Source organism: Kryptolebias marmoratus, linkage group LG8 (assembly GCF_001649575.2).
Source record: "Kryptolebias marmoratus isolate JLee-2015 linkage group LG8, ASM164957v2, whole genome shotgun sequence".
In the NCBI taxonomy this organism is placed as follows: Eukaryota; Metazoa; Chordata; class Actinopteri; order Cyprinodontiformes; family Rivulidae; genus Kryptolebias; species Kryptolebias marmoratus.
Window position 1 is genome coordinate 24,551,353 of NC_051437.1, and position 14,333 is coordinate 24,565,685.

General features: G+C 36.7%; 1 protein-coding gene across 1 annotated transcript in view; it reads right to left on the reverse strand.

Moving 5' to 3' along the window:
• The window catches only part of mtor (mechanistic target of rapamycin kinase), a 63,431-nt gene that overhangs the window by 14,744 nt on the left and 34,354 nt on the right, over positions 1-14,333 (reverse strand). Inside the window, exons 29-37 of the mRNA XM_017411317.3 lie at positions 13,975-14,050; positions 11,770-11,909; positions 9,068-9,168; positions 8,502-8,617; positions 5,841-5,918; positions 5,227-5,334; positions 3,775-3,900; positions 3,104-3,235; positions 1,054-1,169 (exon numbers count right to left, since the gene is read on the reverse strand). Of these exons, the coding sequence (XP_017266806.1) occupies positions 1,054-1,169; positions 3,104-3,235; positions 3,775-3,900; positions 5,227-5,334; positions 5,841-5,918; positions 8,502-8,617; positions 9,068-9,168; positions 11,770-11,909; positions 13,975-14,050 (993 nt within the window). The remainder of the gene's footprint in view (positions 1-1,053; positions 1,170-3,103; positions 3,236-3,774; positions 3,901-5,226; positions 5,335-5,840; positions 5,919-8,501; positions 8,618-9,067; positions 9,169-11,769; positions 11,910-13,974; positions 14,051-14,333) is intronic.

Here is a 14,333-nt window from a genome sequence, read left to right on the forward strand (position 1 = left end):
AGAATATCGTTTGCAGAGAATCTTCAATAAATTTCCTTTAACCATTACACAATTCCCTTTCAGTGCTCCTCCATGCCAGAGTATAGTTTGGATTTAAAGCATTTATATCAAACTCTTTCCAGAATCTGTTAACAGGTTCTGCTTTCACAGAACACACAGGAGAGGAGCGGCGAGTCCAGGGATGTTGAAACAACACGCTCGTTTCGACAGCAGACACCAGAGTTATTAATCCCATCAGTGAAATTTACCCGGATCCTGTGGGGAGAGAGTGGAGTTATCTGTGTAAACGTGTGAACGTGCGAGTCTAACTCAACGGTCCAGGTGTGCTCCATGCCACGTAGCTGACCTGCATCCATGAAAGTGTGTGAGAATCCTGACTGACATTATACAGGTGGTTTCCCTGACACGCATTCCTCAGGAGGTCGGAGTCGCTGTGTGGAAGACACAGCAATGAAAAAGGCCTTTTCTGCCTGCTTGTGTATAGTCACACATGATTTAGGAGGTAGGAGGGTTCGCACTACTGTGTTGGCACATATGGTCATAAGACCCTCCTGAATGATTTACTGTACCTGGGATTTCACCTGATCCTATGACACACCTCGTGCCTGTTTTAAATTACATGACCAGCATAAAAAAACAACACAATGTGAACAAGTTCTTTATAAAATGTAATCATCCTCCTGTCGGCACAGAAAGGCAGCTAACTTTTAACCTTAATATTTTGAGGAGCCAAAATGGGCGTGCAAGCATCTTGTTTTAAAGCTTTGAGGATCTAAATAGTTTTGGGGACTGAGAAACTTTCCATTACAACATGATAAACCATGTTATTAGACTGTCAAGGTTTTTTTTTTTCCTGTAGATTGTTCAAGAAAGGTTTTAACAGACTTCAAAGACTTTTTTCCCACAATGAATCAAAGGAATACAATGATAGTAAGAAGTTGTCACACTTTTACCACATATATGCTTTTCCTCTGTGACATGTCCTCCGCTGAAACTGGTTTGAGTAAACTGTTAAAATGGCTGCTGGTGTTGTGCTTCCAGAAAGCGACTGACCTGGCCATCAGTTTGTGAAGCTCCTGCTTGCACTGATGGTCTTCTGCAGCAATGGCGTGTTGGGCTTGCTGTTGCACGCCCTGAACAAAATGCTGCATGTGCTGGAAGGCATCAATCTGGTGGGATACAAGACAGTTACTAAGGTGGTGGTTTCCATCTTGATGAAATCAGTGTAATAAACAGTGAACCGATAAAACTGATTCGACTAAACTGACTGGCACAACATTTTTGTAAACCATGTTGCTAGATAATAAAAGGTTTTTTATCTAAATAAATATATATTCATTGTATTATATGGTCATATTAGTATTTCTACACTAATGATAAGGGAAAAGATGAATACTAATCAAATACATTAAGAACATGGGGTAACAAGGATAATGTTTTGTTTCTTGAAATATTGACGCAATGGCATGTATGATCAGTTTGATCAACAAAGCTACAATACTGAATACGCTGGAAACAGCAAATGGGTGTTTTTCATTTTTATTCTGGACATGTATGTTTACATCCCTTTTGATTTGTTAGCTGAGACTCACAGCTGGTCTCTGCAACCGCAGAGGTTCTGCTCACACTTACCTAAGTCCCCTACTGAGACTTCCAGTCTTTCTCAAACCGCAAACACTTTTCAGGACCTGGCAATGAGTGTGTGTGTGTGTGTGTGAGACAGAGGGTCCATGTACTCCGTGTAAATAGGTGTGGGTGTTTGTTTGGGAGACAGATGGCAATGAACAGAGCAGCTCTAACTGCTTTGAAACAAACAGAGCAATCACAGGTCACCAACGTTGGTTGTACAGTCTTTTCTACAAAAATACCAACTTTCAATAACTATTCTACAATAAAGGTTCTGGCTTTACCCATTGTTGCCCTAATTAGAACATTTAATAACACTTTTACTTAAAATACTGTAGGCAGAATGGTTCTTCTAATCCACTTCTTAAAGAAAAAATGCAAAGATTTAAAATTACACATTGGAAAGATGTTTTCAAGAATTGGAGCAGCATATGTTCCCATGAAGACAACTTCAGAGAACGTTTGTCTTGACTTGCTTATTTCAACAAAAGAAAGCTGTACCAGACTGTGTGTGCTCTACAACAACATGGCTGTATAGTTAGTGTTGGTTCTAAACTTTCTGCTTGTGTCAAAATTTGTCACCAAATTAAAAATGAAATAAAAAAAATGCCAAAGACAAAACAAAAAGTAAAATACAGGCAGTTTTATCTGCTTAATTCCTACTAGTTCACATCTAGCGGGAGCTAAAAATAACTGCAGTGTTTAATTTTTCTCAAAAATAAAAAAAATTTAATATAATTTTTTATATTTTTTTATTGACAAATATTCAAGGTTTCTTTCTTTTTTTGTTTTTACAAATTGTTACTTTTATTTTTTACTAAGATTTTAATTTTATTTTTCTTTAAAAATGTCATTGCAAACATGTTTTTTGTAGTTATCCGAGTCATTAGTGAGAGAATTTTCTCCCCTTGAGGTTTGCCAACTGAAGCAAACAGTTTGTGAAAGTTTATTAACTTAATCAGTAACATAATGGAATCCTCACACCTTTAATTAATGTTCTGAAATGGTTTGGAACAGATTTCCTGGCCATGGAGAAGACCAAATCCCCTCGAGCCTGACTGTCTCCACTGACTATTATAGGAATTATTCAAATAATTTAAAAGCCAGTGCTCAATGTTAATTGTTTAGAAAATCTAGTTTAAACCTAGATTATCTTAAAGAAGTTCCTGGCCTGAGTATGATCACAAAGAGTCCTTATAGTGGGGACAACCATGTACTGAGGTAAAAATATTATACTGAGAACAACAAGAGCTAAACAAAAGTAAACAAATGAACTACAGAAACCAAAAAGTAGTTTAAACTTGCAATAAATCTGATGGGTGTTACAGGTTTACATCTGTGTTTATTTGTAGGTATATCACTAACAATTCTACAACAAATTAGATTAATTGACAAATTGTTAATTATATACAGCAGTCATTTTTAAGAACATACAATTTATAACACTAATTCTAAACAACAAAGAAGATTTTCTTACCTTGCGGGCACTCTTCCACATGTACTTCATGTATGCGTACGTGACGTGTGGATGGGTTGTAGGCAGTGGGTGATCGAGTTGCTTGGAGGGGTCAACGCCCAGAAGGAGAACGAGGGTCTTGTGGGCCAGAGCCTAGAAGGATGAAGAGAGCAGCAAAGTTTCACGAAAAGTAACTGAACTGTAAGAAAGTTTATTTTTCAAGAAGTTAAACAGAGGTTGTTCATATAGAGACTTTTATTCACCATTAAGAATACATTTTCTCCCATAATTACTGGAAACATAATACATTTCTTTTCTCCAATTCCAGCACATTTAGTGATTTGGCACTCAAAATGTGTGTGCTTAAAAACAACAAGCTTGTCTGCAAACTTCTTCAACTGATTAGAATAACAGTGAGGTTGAAAATGGAAAATTTGCACTCCATTAATTAGGTAGATGTGCAGTTTCAGGTTTCCTAAACAGCGTGATTTCAGAGTGGTGTGCAGCTTTCATTAGCGGCAGCTTAAAACCACTTTACATGAAGTGGAATTTATGACTACATTTAACTCTTCAGAGCTGAAATTTATTTTCATGTCAAACAAAACTCCAATTTATTTATCTAGAATGTTATGTAATGATAATTACCTGGAAGAATTTCAGGATACATTAGATAAATATGTCGATGTACTCACAAGGCGTCCGCTCTTCCCACAAAGGCTGGCGTATTTTAACCAAGTCCTCATGTCCTCGTGGGGGTTGATAACCAGGAACCGAACCATCAGGATCCTCTGCCAATCTTCTACAATACGCTGACAACCCTGGAGAAAAAATAAAAATAAAAAACAAAACAAGATTCTTTGGTAATGCCTCAAAAAGAAAAATGCACATTTGTTAAACTCAAGAAAACAAAAAGTTGTGGGCAGGATGTCTGCTTAAAATACTACTATTCTACCAAATGTCATGTGACCATACATAAGTTCACATGGTAGAAAATGAGACATTTGGGGCAAACCAATATAAAAGTTAACTAGCTGCTTAATCTTCTACTTAACATTCGTTTAGCCCAAATATTATAACAAAGTGCTACAGAGGTAGACATCACAGACAAAACGGTAGAAAAAAAAATCAAATACTGATGCTATATAATCCTTACAGTATAATTTGGATTTTTAGGCAAATGTATAGAGGGTAGATAAAACGACACGACTTAATTATAACTATAACTAACTGCACACTACCTGCTGCCCTTATATGAGTGTTTTAGGCTCCAAATCATAAATAATAGAAATTACCTTTAAAACTATGTTAAACTGATATTTCAGTCTGGACTGAAGATTTACTTGCTTTGCAGCCCTATTCAAACCCCCCATAAAATTTCCTTTGAAAGGCAGTCATAAATTATATACACACACACACATTAAAAAACATGAAGGTCAGACTAATATGAGTAACCATAGCTCGGTTCACTCATAATGTAATTCTGATTTTATTTGTATTTCAGCTATACGTATAAACCTTCCTGATGGAACATCTCATGGTTGTGGTGCTACTGTACTGAAAACAAATCTGTTCACACAGACAGAAAGAAGGCAGACAGATATGAACACCTGCCAAAGTACACAAATCCATCTACAGCATGTGATAGTTTCCTGCTACGTTGGGTGTCATCGGGTTCACGTTTTACAGCGATGACACCCACAAACAGACAGACAGATTCTCAACATATATACAGTAGCAGCTTCTCTGGAAGCTTGTAAAAAAATGCTTTGGGAATGTGCTAACATGTAAGTGACATGTACTGACATAACTAAAATGTAATAAACCACTGATATCAAACTAGTTTTGCTGAATTTATCATGTAAAACCTTTAGAATGTTACTGGTACATTTTGTTAGGCAGATAGATAAGATAACATTTATTCCATCCAATAATTCATGACTCATTTACATTTTAAAACAATACGTGGGAACTATTTTTTAAAAAGGAGACTACAGGAGCTTTAGACCTTGAGATATTGGTGTGTGTCTCAACATGCCTGTGCAGTGGATGTTTTCCATTAGTAACAGTAGCTTTTCCAACATCTGCTTCACATTGCATTAGCTTTTGCACACGTAAGTATCTGTGTGTCCATGTGCTGCAGTTACCTGAAGCCTCTCCCACCATGTCTCCCTGATGATGTCTCTCCTCTCTGGCACCAGCTTATATTGGATTACTTCCTCTAGTTCGGACAGCATTTGGCAGGACACCATGGCCTGAGAAACAAAAACGCACACATTCATCCACATCATTATTAGGGTTAAAGCATTTATAGTGTCCAGATGAGGCACAGGTCCTGTCTGGGCTCAGTGACAGGATGTTTAAGGCTTGTAAATATTCTAATACACAATTAGCACATCCAGCTAACACTGAGCTCATTTCTGTAATTTCAGCCACAAAAGATGGATTTCTCATGATCTGGGATTTGTTAGAGGTCTATCTTACGCCAGGTTCAAGATGATCAACCACACTATGTATATTAAATATATTAGGATCAGTTAGTCCTCATAAAAACAATGGTAGAAAACATCTGACAGCAACATACTAAAAATCAGACATTTCAACATCTAAAGGATATAAGAGATTACAATGTTGTAGAATTGCTTCAAAAATACTTTGTGGCTGTGCTGTAATCTTACAACACATGAAAGCTAGGAGAACTGGTATGTTTAAGTAAAACATGACACTTTTTCCCCTCCTATTGTTTGAAAGCCAGACTTACCCCGTACGCTCGGCTGTAGCTCTCTCCAGCCATGGCTGTCAGCTCAGCATCCAGAAGGTCTCTCGCTTTGTCAATACACTAGATTCAAAACAAACAATGTTCAAAGTTCAAACCTAAATTAAAATAACTATATCATCACTTATTTAAATGGACACATTTTTCTTTAAGTTTGTTTTAAGGTTTAAGTATATTTTAAGCAACTGATTTTCTGAGCCCGTTATTCTTTATCATTTGTAAAACTCAATATGATGAGTTTAATTTTCTTGCTCTGTTTTAGTTGCATTTCCTCAAGTTAGCATGACCCCTAAGTGTACTAACATACAACTTTACGGGCCCTGAAACGGTTCTCCTTTAGGATATTCTCTCTGAACATTTGCCAAGAAACAAAAGATTTTGTACAAATAATTGAAGGTGTGTTACAGCTCGCTGCTCACACCCTTCTAACTCAAAAGCTGCCAATAGTGATGTATTTGTGAAACTAGAACTAGAATCCCTTCTTTTATGGCAAAAATGGTTCGATGCTCTGCTGACGGCCAAAGGTTTTACGAGGAGAGGTAAAAGAAGTGTTGAGAGCAACAGTGCAGAGATTATGTAACCTTAGTTTTGGATGTCAAATGAACTTTAGAAAATAGCCTATAATGTTTGAGCACTAAGTGGAATAAAGAGGAAGTGGAGGGTGACTAATGAGAATTCATAATTGGAGCTGTTGGTCTTTGCTCCTGCCAACACAGCATTGCAAACTCTGAAAACATTATGATCAGCCAACTGTCAGGATGCATTCATTCCTCAAGGTTTTTTTAGCGTCTTCCTGTTTTTGTGCATGACTGTGTGCTAATGACTCATTAGTAAGATTCCAGCTTTCTGACAGTTCCCGTCGTAACTACACTTCTCTAATTCATGTATACTGGAGTCATTCCATCACCCGTGAGTACCCTGAGGAGTGGAAAAACAGTAACTGAGAGAAAAGGCAGACAGATTAGCAAAAGGACAAACAAGGACACAAATATTGCAGCTGAAAGTCTGCTGATTTCTTCTTTGACCAATGTTTTTCAGAACTATTATTAGTGGGACGGGAAAAGGAGGGAGAATAACGGAGGAAGCTCTCTGAGGCCAGGACACACAGCTGTTTCAAACTGACTCCCACCAATTATTGTTTTTCACAGGGATGGAAGGGAGGGATGGCATGCCAAAACATCTCCTGAGGCCTGCATAACAAGGGGTGGGGTTTGGGGAGGCTGGTTGATACAAGGTGACAATGAGGCTGCTTTATAGTCTCTCCACATAGCTACAGTCCTGTTTACTCCTGAATTAGTGTTCTGAGGCCTTACTGGAAATGTGCAGTCCAGACGACTCCTGATAAATGCAGTGTCTGGCTTCTGGCAGCACTAAGCAACAACTAACCAAATCTTCTAAACTCTTACGTAAAGGTTGCCCTTAGTTACCTAGGTTTAGGGTCCTGTGATGTAACTTTATCATTACAGAGTGGCATGAAGACATGTTTGTGACTGGTTAGGACCAAATTGTCCGAATGGAACGAGAAACAAAACAGAAACATGATGTTAAGTTAAAAGCGGGACGCTAGTTTGAAAATCCCTCCCAGCAAATGAAACAAACAGTGGAAGACTAAATGTACTGTAAATACTGGTACTGCTTACTGACCCAAGTCTGACACCTCAGATCAAACAGTAAGACTTTTAAATTAAAGACACTTAAGACAATTTACACAAACACATCCCATGAATTATAGAGCATGTTTGGTTGTTGGGGAGTTTAAAGGTATTGAAAAAAAAACCTTCCCTACAGAATCAAAAGGACTTTAGTGCAAGGATTACCAACCAGATCCGGAAAACTAGACTGAGCTCATGTTGACATTTGCGTTCTAATCCTTGCTCCATCTGCTTCTTATTCCTCCTCATTCATTGAGAGTCGGTCATTGTCTGCGAAAGTCAAAAGCCTGCTTTTTGCATTCAGCAGAAGCTATAAGCCACACCTGGATCGAATCTTTAAATTAGAGGGGGGAGTATGGCGGTGATGAGAAGTGGGGGCACAGAAAGCAGGTCTCCAGGGCTTAATGGTAAAAACAAGACTGGAAGGGTGAGTACAGAGCAATTGGACGGGCAAGTGTTTATTGTTGTCGGGTGTTAAAGCGTGTGTGTCGGATGTACCAGCATCCAGCTTGAACAAATCCAGCTCCAGGGACCATGAGCTCATCTATGAACCCCCAACCGTCATGAAATGAGAAAAACACCCCCCAAACTTCCACCAGACCTTGTTAAAAGGCAGACAGGAGGAATAACAGACCCTCGATTTGTTTCAGGCTAAATTCTGTGATGAGCTTGGATTTTAGCAGTTACATGAAATTTCCACACCAAAAACGTACCTCGTAATAAAAAAAAAGGAAAAATCAAAACAAACAAGCCTGGTGCATTTTTATTACTATTAATGAGAAGCCAAAACCAGAGGAGGGAATTCAATCCCCTCTGGAACAGCAGTAAGGACTAATAAAATAATAAAAATAAAAACTAAGTAAAATTCCAGAAGTTTCAAGAACCAGGTCAGTTTCCAAAAAGCATGTTTATGTGCGAAAGTTTCCAAAAAGTATAAACTTTCCATGTGTATTTTGACCATTGCTTTATAGTGCTGAGTAATGATGTCACACACCTGCTGGGCCAATGAGAAGAGGTCCTGATGTAAGGCTAGAACTGCTCTATAAAAAGCACCATCGTGTGTGTCTCTTGGGATCATACAAGTGTACTCCTCCATGCTGTCCCAGTGTCCTAAAGAAATATTAATCACATTAGGCAAAAACAAAGCGACGATGAAGCAGAAAGTTGGAGATAACTGGTAAATATTTTCGTCTTATATTGACTAATGAAAAGCCTAAACAAGCTGGCTACCACGGCTGCTTTGAACCACACTTTACAACAAAAAGCTTTATTATATTAAACATCTACACAAACAATTCCGCTGTCCAGGTGCCACTTAAGTATCCAGCTCTGAGTTTATTAAGTCAAAACCAAAGATCAATAAGGCTCTGTAACATTAGTCATAATTTTCTCTGTTTTTCCATGTTCTGATTTGTTTCTAGACACTAACCACGTCTGGTCATGCAAGGGACACCAGGCAACACATAACCACCATTTATATCGTCTCTGTTAATCATCTTTCAGATCAGTACATTTAATTAATGATTGGTACACACAGCTGACACGAGGCATGTGAGTTACCTAATCCCCAGGCAGCGGCAGCAGCCATACGAGCCATCTTGGCCTGGGTTTCCTCACTGACCAGTGTCCACTCTTCGCAGCACTGCTGGTGCAGCTGGCCCCTGGAAAACATTTACCACAGACGGCAGGAAAAGCACACCCAGAAAATATCAATGACATCTTCACAAAGATAAAAGACAAATATGGCAGAAAGAACAAACAGATGATACCAATAACTGAAAAACTTAATTCTGTTTAGATCGACAGAGTAATAAAGTGATATTACTATAGTTTTGATACATTGATATCAAGACAAGTATGCACTTTCACAGTACTTTGTATAAAAAACTTAATATCAAACAGTGTCCAAATGGTGTGTAAAAGTTTCTCATCATCTATTAAGTGGCATATTAGTGTTGCCTAAATTTCACAACAACTGTTTTACTGCATCTCTACAGGGATGTTATATTATTTTTGTAACATACAATACTCAAACCTCCACATATTGGAAGCACTCATCTAAGGTTCATGTTTTATTGATGATATATACAAATTTACTTTTCCTGCAGGAGATTGTACTGACAGAAACATTAGCATGCAAGCACTTTTGGCTAAGGATTAATAGGAAACTCACTTGAAGTTAAACTACGTTTCAGCAACATCTGCCATCATTTATTTATTCGTTTGTTGTTAGAGATGAACATCTCAAACCAGTTGAATCTTTCAAAATAGTCTGATAAGATCAAGCACGGAAAACAGATGGATGCTCCCACTGGGGACAAGTGTAACCAAGTCTAATTATTTATTTACAAAAATCGGTGCATTGCACAGAGGGAGATCAAACCCAAATTATATGTGTAACAGCAGGATGTTGGAGGGAGCTTAGGTTTTAAAGACAATGAGAAGAGACAGATGTACAGACAGGAAAAAAAGCCACTTTAGATGGAGGTCGGTAAAGTTTTCCAACTGTCTGTTGAATAATAACAGCACAACAATAGGAAACGTTGTGTGTGGGTGGGTGTCTGCATCAGACAATCAACAGAAAATAATCCTTTTAGTCTTTTTCTGTCTAGAAAATGTATAAAAAAACAATTCTTTTAACCTGAATGAGACATTAACATTGTTATAAGATTTTTAAGGGCTATACAGTATATTGCAGGAGACCTTTTCATAGCATTTGGACTTATCAAAAAAGTTAATGCAAAGAAGAGACATTAAAGTTAAGTTTTATCAAGTCTTCAAGAAAAAAATCCATGTCAATGACACAACATAAGCAGTAATAGCTTTGCAGTGTTAACACTATTAAAAAAAGTTATTTTACCAGCCATAGGCTGTCTGTAAAAGGTGGAAATGACCACATTTGGTAAGAGCAAGTCAATTTCTTAAAGTGCAATACCACTTATCAAAATTATTACTCACTTCTAATCAGTATATAAACCAGCCAGTTTAAAAAATAATTTAAAATTGTCACAATTAGAGGTACGTTTGTTTAATTAGGTTTCAAGTATCACAAATGTCCCACCTGAAGGCTTTAAAATTGTATTTTACAATTCAGTGAGAGACTTCAAAGTGTCTACACCCAGCAACAAACTATCCATGAAGGTGAGGAATAACAGGATTTAAAGAGGCTTTTTATTTTACATTACTGCTAAAATCTATTCTCCATTTCCATTTTTATACTTCTAACACAATTTCTACATCGTCAAACAATTGTTTGAGGGTAATGTAATTAAAAGTCATTACAGTTTTTGGAAAAGTTACATTGGAAAACAGCAAATATTCTTCGTCTTTGTTTACAACTAAATTCAACGATCAGTTTTGATCAGGTATGGAAATTCTCCCATTAGTTCGAAATATCTAGGCAGAACTTATTTGCATCTGATCTTAGCTCCGGACTTTTATTTAACACTCTCCACTCCTCAATTTCCTCCTCAAAATAACTACTACTGTCGACTCTCATCCTTACAGAAGAATGAACAACTTTATCTAATTTTCGAATGGCACTTCATTATGATTTGAGTTCAACTTTATATGATATAAACATTTTAGCAGTCTCTCTAATTGGTTTTGGCTTCATGCAGAGAAGATCTGAACAATATCAGTGAGAGACAACATGTGTCTTAAGACTGATCCCATAGGCTCAAAACTAAGTCATCTATGAAATCATCTCCAAGCCCTGCCCTAAGCATCCACACACACACACTGCTCCAATTAGCATGAAATATTTTCCTTTAAAACTTTTGAATCGTTTTTTGTGAAATGAATCACAGAGCGTACAACGAACACACACTAATGGCAGGTTCTATAAACATCTGCTTTGTGTACTGAATCCTCAGCCGATCTATTAATACAGACATTTCAGGCATCTTGCGACTATTTTTCCTTTAAAAATGTTCTTTTAAAGAGAACGGCTGTCCTGGAGCTGAGCCTCAGCTGTGGTGAGGTTTGACTTTACTGCTGCCATCTCTTACTGGCAATGGATGTCTGTTAATAAAGTCCCTGTTAAAATGGCTTTGGTCAGGTCATAGTAACTAGAGTAAACACTTAAAGTTAAGTCTCATTGGAACAAGCTGCAAAAGTAGGTGCAAGCCTAAAATGTTGAATACAAATTGCATGCATTTTAGTCAAGGTAACAAAACCATAAAGAATCCAATAAGATCTTTATTCATAATGGTAAATAAAATATAAAATTGTGGGTACAATAGATTTAACTAATGACATACCATTCTCCCAGGGCCTCTAAGCAGCGCATCCTCCCAAGGATAAGCTCTGGATCCTCTTTGTTCATGTCGATCTTCTTGTCGTACGCCACCAGCGCATCCTCCCACTCATGGAGCTTCTCATACCAAGTGGCTTGGATTTCCTAATAAAAAAAAGAAGATACAGTAGATACAATAAACATGACTATCTGTCGAAATTGCAGAAACTGAACACAGAGAATGCACTTAAAAAAAGAAGCTTTGACCCATTCTAAACTCATACACCAGTATGGCAAGAGACTAACTGAACTTGTATAATAGTTTTACCAAAAATAACCTTGTACCATACATTTCTAATGGGTAAAAAGTTATTTCTTTCCTCTCCTGATCACTTATAGAACCATTTACTCAGTTTTTAGTTTTCACCCAACAATCCCTGTTTATTTATATTTAAATAAAAATCTGGAATAGCTAGTGTTCAATTTTAGTAGTGAATATCTGAAATTTAAAGCTTTATCAGTTAAACCAGGACATGGTGCATCTAACTGACTTTTAGGAGTTATTTAAGGAGCCACCAACATTAACAGCACAGATCTTTCCTGTGCTTCAGTGATGCTTTCTGTTTACGGGACTTGACAGGGAAGGCTTACATTTTCCTGTAGAAAAACCTTCCAAATGTTTAACTCATAAATATGCTTTTTGGAACTGCAAAACAGTTTTTATTGTCTTTTTACAGAGAAATAAAGGAGGTGAACAAAGAGAAGAAAATACCTTTTCCATCTGAGTTCTCATACGGACATTCTGATCAAATCATAGACTTAAGTCCAGACTTTTTAAAAGATAAACTGTGTTCAGGTTATTACTTGCACACAACCTGGTTTCTGAAATGTTTTCACAGCTTCGTCTCAGTACTGACTGTACAGGTGGAGTCTGTTCATAACAGATTTATGGCAATTCAGGACACCAGAGGGAACAATCAACACTACTTGTAACATTTATTCAGTAGGTACAAAAACCCTACGCAAATCTATTACAATAAAAGCATTTATTTCACTACCCAAAGCATCTCAGAATTTATTTTGACCAGAATATTGTTTTGATCTATAATTTCAGTATCAAGAGGAGTCTGACAAGTTATGCAAAACTTGTTAAACTGATCTAAAAAAAAATCTTAAAATCCTTGTTTTTGTACGTTAAACAAATAAAATTCAAAGAAATAAAAAATTAAAACACAGTTTCTATATCTGGAATGAAGGAAAGAGACAGCTAAGAATAACAAAGTGCTCTTTCCTTATTATGTAACAAATGTAGAAAATTTGTCCAATCCATCATGTCCACTGTTTGACATTTAAGCAATATGTGGACCGAGCCCACCTACATGTGAATGTTTGTTAATATGAAGGAGCTGCAGCCTTCTATATGTGAAGGAGAAAAATCCAGAGATAAAACTATCAAAGTAAAAATATAAAGAGTTTTATGATAGATTGTATTGTAGTTAGCAGACCTAACATACTGATGTCAGCTAACAGAGGGACCTTGTAAACCACTAAAACTGAAATATAGTTGGAATTAAAGCATTAAATACTTATTAATTGTAAAAAGGATACAGAAGTCTCAAGGCAGATTTGAAACTATTCACCCAAGAGACGCATAAAAGGTGTTAAAAAGTGTAAGAAAATTCCTGTTAATTAAACAAAACAAAAAGTCCATAATTCTCCTCCTTCACCTTAGATGAGCGTAACAGATGGCTTTTCCACATACTGCACATTAGGGACACATTTTTCTTAATGTGCAGCTTGTGGAAAACCAAATAACCTTAAATAACCATCATCTATGTGAAAATATGTATATCAGGAAAGGACACCTTGCACAGATGGGAAACCTCACATAATACAAGCCACTAAGAAAACACAGAATTTAGGCCAAAGGGATCAAGAAACCCAAGAGTCTGAGTATGTGTAGGCTTTAATAGAAAACAAAAGGATACCTTTGAAATGAAAGAAAAGACACTACAATGTGAAACTGTTTTTGTGGCACAATATTAATTAACTTAATTATAGGAGCAAATCATTTTCAAGTGAAATCTAGATAAAGCAGTCATACAGATATTTCCAGATATTTTCCAGATATTTCACTTGCAATATGCACAGATTTTATTTAGGAAAACAAAATAAAAAAAAATAACAATTCAGGACTGTTTGTTGTGGTAGGATTAAAAAAAGAACTTACCAATTCACCAAAATGTTTCATTGCATATTCCAGCACTCCTGATGCTGCCTCGGGCTGCTGAAGTTTATTGTTGATGCTGAAAATTTGCCAAAAACAACATCATTTAGTTTATTAGTTCAAGACAAATCCTGAAAACTATTTTAAGCAAAATAATGTTTTAAAATGTGGACAAAATGCACACACTAATGGATGACAAAGTAAAAGAAAAAAAGAAACTAACACTATTATCAACAAGGAGTTAGGCCTACCCGCCCCAGAACTGTGTTAGTACACCTTGCTTTGGTTTATTTATCAATTTATCAAACAGAAAAATGACACAATCAAGACAGACAAAAATAAAATCTTTCAAATGTGTTGTT